Source organism: Heliangelus exortis, chromosome 4 (genome assembly GCF_036169615.1).
Source record: "Heliangelus exortis chromosome 4, bHelExo1.hap1, whole genome shotgun sequence".
Classification (NCBI taxonomy): domain Eukaryota; kingdom Metazoa; phylum Chordata; class Aves; order Apodiformes; family Trochilidae; genus Heliangelus; species Heliangelus exortis.
In genome coordinates this window covers 1,901,290-1,905,147 of record NC_092425.1, presented here as the reverse complement: position 1 = coordinate 1,905,147, position 3,858 = coordinate 1,901,290, and the positions used below count along the sequence as shown (strand labels likewise).

The 3,858-nt window shown below is 66.1% G+C and overlaps 1 protein-coding gene across 1 annotated transcript in view; it reads right to left on the bottom strand.

Moving 5' to 3' along the window:
• LOC139796302 (serine/arginine repetitive matrix protein 2-like) overlaps positions 1-3,524 on the bottom strand; it is a 6,260-nt gene extending 2,736 nt beyond the window's left edge. Inside the window, exons 1-2 of the mRNA XM_071744251.1 lie at positions 2,912-3,524; positions 270-427 (exon numbers count right to left, since the gene is read on the bottom strand). Of these exons, the coding sequence (XP_071600352.1) occupies positions 270-427; positions 2,912-3,378 (625 nt within the window). The 5' untranslated portion in view covers positions 3,379-3,524. The remainder of the gene's footprint in view (positions 1-269; positions 428-2,911) is intronic.
• Positions 3,525-3,858: the final 334 nt, after the last annotated feature.

Sequence of the window (3,858 nt, the reverse complement as noted above, 5' to 3'; positions counted from 1 at the left end):
TAAAAGCATCCAGAGAGGAGAGAGAGAAAGCATCAGAGAGAGAGAGAGAAAGCATCAGAGAGAGAGAGAGAGAAAGCATCAGAGAGAGAGAGAGAAAGCATCAGAGAGAGAGAGAGAAAGCATCAGAGAGAGAGAGAGAAAGCATCAGAGAGAGAGAGAGAAAGCATCAGAGAGAGAGAGAGGAGGTGCCGAGGCAGCAGAGTGCAGGGTGAGGAGAGGTGTGTGAGGCAGCAGAGGTGTGTGGGGTGTGAGCCAGGAGCTGAACTGACCTGCCCAGAGGGGGATCAGGGGCTGAAGGGCTTGGGTGCTCCTCCTCCTGCAGATGCCCCAGGGAGTCCAAGTGGGTGGGAGCTGTGGGTGCAGGCAGGGAGCAGCTGCTGCTTCAGGGGGTTCTGCTCTGCCATCAAGTGCTTGGGGACAGGGACACCTGAAAGGCAGGGAGAGGAGACCTGGAGTTACCTGTGGGACAGGGACCAGAGCAGCCCTGGGGAGGGGATGGGTCCCCAGGCAGGGAGGGAGAGGGGAGGGGGAAGGGGGAGGGGAAGGGGAAGGGGAAGGGGAAGGGGAAGGGGGAAGGGGAAGGGGGAGGGAAAGGGGAAGGGGGAAGGGGAAGGGGGAGGGAAAGGGGAAGGGATCCCCCCAGCCCCCCCCCCCACCCTCTCTGGGCAGAGGAGCAGGGCAGGGGCCCCCCAGCCCCCAGCTGCCCCCCAGCCCCCCCAGAGCAGCCCCCAGGGCCCCAGCCCCCTTCCCCTGGGGAAGCACCAGAGCAGCACCAGCTCCTCACAGGGAGCTCCCTGGGGGGTTCCCCCCTCCCTGCAAACCACACGGCCCCAGCCCCCAGGGGGTCCCCGAGCCCCCCTGGGCACAGCCCCCCCCCCGGTGCTGCAGCCCAGCTGGGCTGTGGGGGAGCAGCAGCAGCACAAAGTCCCCTCCCCTGCCTCCCCCCGACCCCCCCCGTCCCACCCCCTGTGCTGGCAGCAGCCCCTGCCCCTCCCCTGCTCGGGGACAGCAGAGGGGACACCTCAGCCCTGCCAGGCAGCCCGGCCAGGCCTGGGTGACACCGCAGTGTCACAGCAGGGACACCACAGCCCCAGCTCCTCCCAACAGCCCCTCCCAGCAGCAGAGCCTCCAGCTCCCAGACACAGAGAGCACAACAGGAGGGGCAGGCACTGCCACAGCCTGACCAGATCCCTGAGGAACCTCTGCAGATCCCACACAGCTCTGCACGAAACCTGCATCCCCCTGGCACAGGATCCCCCCTGGCACAGGATCCCTCCTGGCACAGGATCCCTCCTGGCACAGGATCCCCCAGGGCACAGGATCCCTCCTGGCACAGGATCCCTCCTGGCACAGGATCCCTCCTGGCACAGGATCTCTCCTGGCACAGGATCCCTCCTGGCACAGGATCCCCCCTGGCACAGGATCCCTCCTGGCACAGGATCCCCCCTGGCACAGGATCCCCCTGGCACAGGATCCCTCCTGGCACAGGATCCCCCCTGGCACAGGATCCCCCCTGGCACAGGATCCCCCAGGGCACAGGATCCCCCCTGGCACAGGATCCCTCCTGGCACAGGATCCCTCCTGGCACAGGATCCCCCAGGGCACAGGATCCCCCCTGGCACAGGATCCCTTCTGGCACAGGATCCTCCTGGCACAGGATCCCTCCTGGCACAGGATCCCCCCTGGCACAGGATCCCCCAGGGCACAGGATCCCCCCTGGCACAGGATCCCTCCTGGCACAGGATCCCTCCTGGCACAGGATCCCCCCTGGCACAGGATCCCCCCCTGGCACAGGATCCCTCCTGGCACAGGATCCCCCCTGGCACAGGATCCCCCCTGGCACAGGATCCCCCCTGGCACAGGATCCCTCCTGGCACAGGATCCCCCAGGGCACAGGATCCCCCCTGGCACAGGATCCCTCCTGGCACAGGATCCCTCAGGGCACAGGATCCCCCCTGGCACAGGATCCCTCCTGGCACAGGATCCCCCCTGGCACAGGATCCCTCCTGGGATCCCTCTCCACAGCCCCTGGGCAGCCTCTCCCAGTGTCCGGGCACCCTCAGAGCAAAGGAATTTTTTCCTCACATTTCAATGGACGTTCCCACGGCCCAGAATCACAGAATCACAGAATCAACCAGGTTGGGAAGGACCTCTGAGATCATCAAGTCCAACCCTTAATCCACTACCACTGTGGCTACCAGACCATGGCACTGAGTGCCACATTCAATCTCTTTTTAAAAAACCTCCAGGGATGGAGAATCCACTACTTCCAGCTGATCCACACTTCCTCCCAGCTTGGTGTCATCTGCAAATTTGCTGATGATGGACTCAATCCCCTCATCTAAATCATCAATAAAGATATTAAACCGAACTGGGTCCAGCACTGATCCCTGGGGGACACCACTGGTGACTGGCTGCCAATTGGATCAGCACCGTTCAGCACCACTCTCTGGTGGTCTCCAGCAGTTCCTAACCCAGCACAGAGTGCTCCTGTCTGAGCCCTGGCCTGACAGCTTTTTCAGGAGAATGCTGTGGGAGACGGTGTCAAAGGCTTTGCTGAAGTCCAGGTAGACTTCATCCACAGCCTTCCCCTCATCCACCAGGCGGGTCCCCTGATCATAAAAGGAGATCAGGTTGGTCAGACAAGACCAGCTCCCGCCGCTGCCCCTCGTTCTGTCCCTGGGAACTCCTGAGGAGATCAGACCCCTCCCGGGTGCCGATCCCCTCCCCTCTAAGGGGCCCCGAGGCCCTGGGTCCCCTCAGGGCCCTCCCAGCCCCGCCGTTCGACGCCGCTGTCCCCAACCCCCTCCCCACCGAGGCCCCCGCGAGCCGCCCCCCGCCCCGAGGCCTCTCCCGCCGCCTTCCCTGCCCTCCCCCCGGCCCCGGCGCCCCCGTGTCCCCCCCTCGGTACCTCAGGACCCGCAGCAGCCGCTCCTCCAGCGCCGTCAGCTCCAAACCCGCCGCCGCCATCGCCTCCGCCGCCATCTTCCCGGACGACTCGTACAGCTCTACCACAGAGACTTCCGGCGAGCAGCCAGAGCAGCCGCAGCGGGCGGTGGGAGGCGGGAAGCAGCGCCCCCTAGCGGCGGGAGGACTGCTCCGGAGGACCCGCCGGGTGCGGGGAGCGGAGGCGCCGGGGGCTCCCGCGCTCCCTTTTCCCGGGATTCGGGGGGAAAGAAACCCGGGAGAAGCAGCCGCGGGACGGGACGGGACGGGACCCCCGCGGCAACCACCACCGAGCCCCAGGGGACCCTCTCGGGGTCGTTGTTGGTGTTCGCACCCCCGCACGTCCAGGGGTGGGGACACACGGGTGGGCACCGCACCACGAGTGTCACCCCCCCATCCACCCCTGGGGACATCCCGGGGGGCTGGGGACATCCCGGGGTCACCCCTCTGCTGCCGGTGAGAGGGGACCGGGGGGGATGGAGTGGAGTGGAGGCGGCTCTGGGGAAGGGGAGACGGGAAAGCAGCACCTGGAATGGGGACAGGGACACCCGGGACAGGGACACCCGGGACAGGGACACCCGGGACTGGGACACCCGGGACTGGGACAGCCGGGACTGGGACAGCCGGGACTGGGAACACCCGGGACTGGGACACCCGGACAGCCCCCAGGTCTCACTCACACACCCTGACCTGGGTGGTGAGGGACGCTGTGACCCCAGGGACCCCCTGAGCCCCCCAGGGACCCCTGAGCCACCCAGGCACCCCCTGTCCTCATCAGGGGACACAGTGAGACCTCAGGCACCCCCTGTCCTCATCAGGGGACACAGTGAGACCCCAGGCACCCCCTGTCCTCATCAGGGGACACAATGAGACATCGGGGCCCCCCTGCTCCCCCAGGGCCCTCCTGTCCTC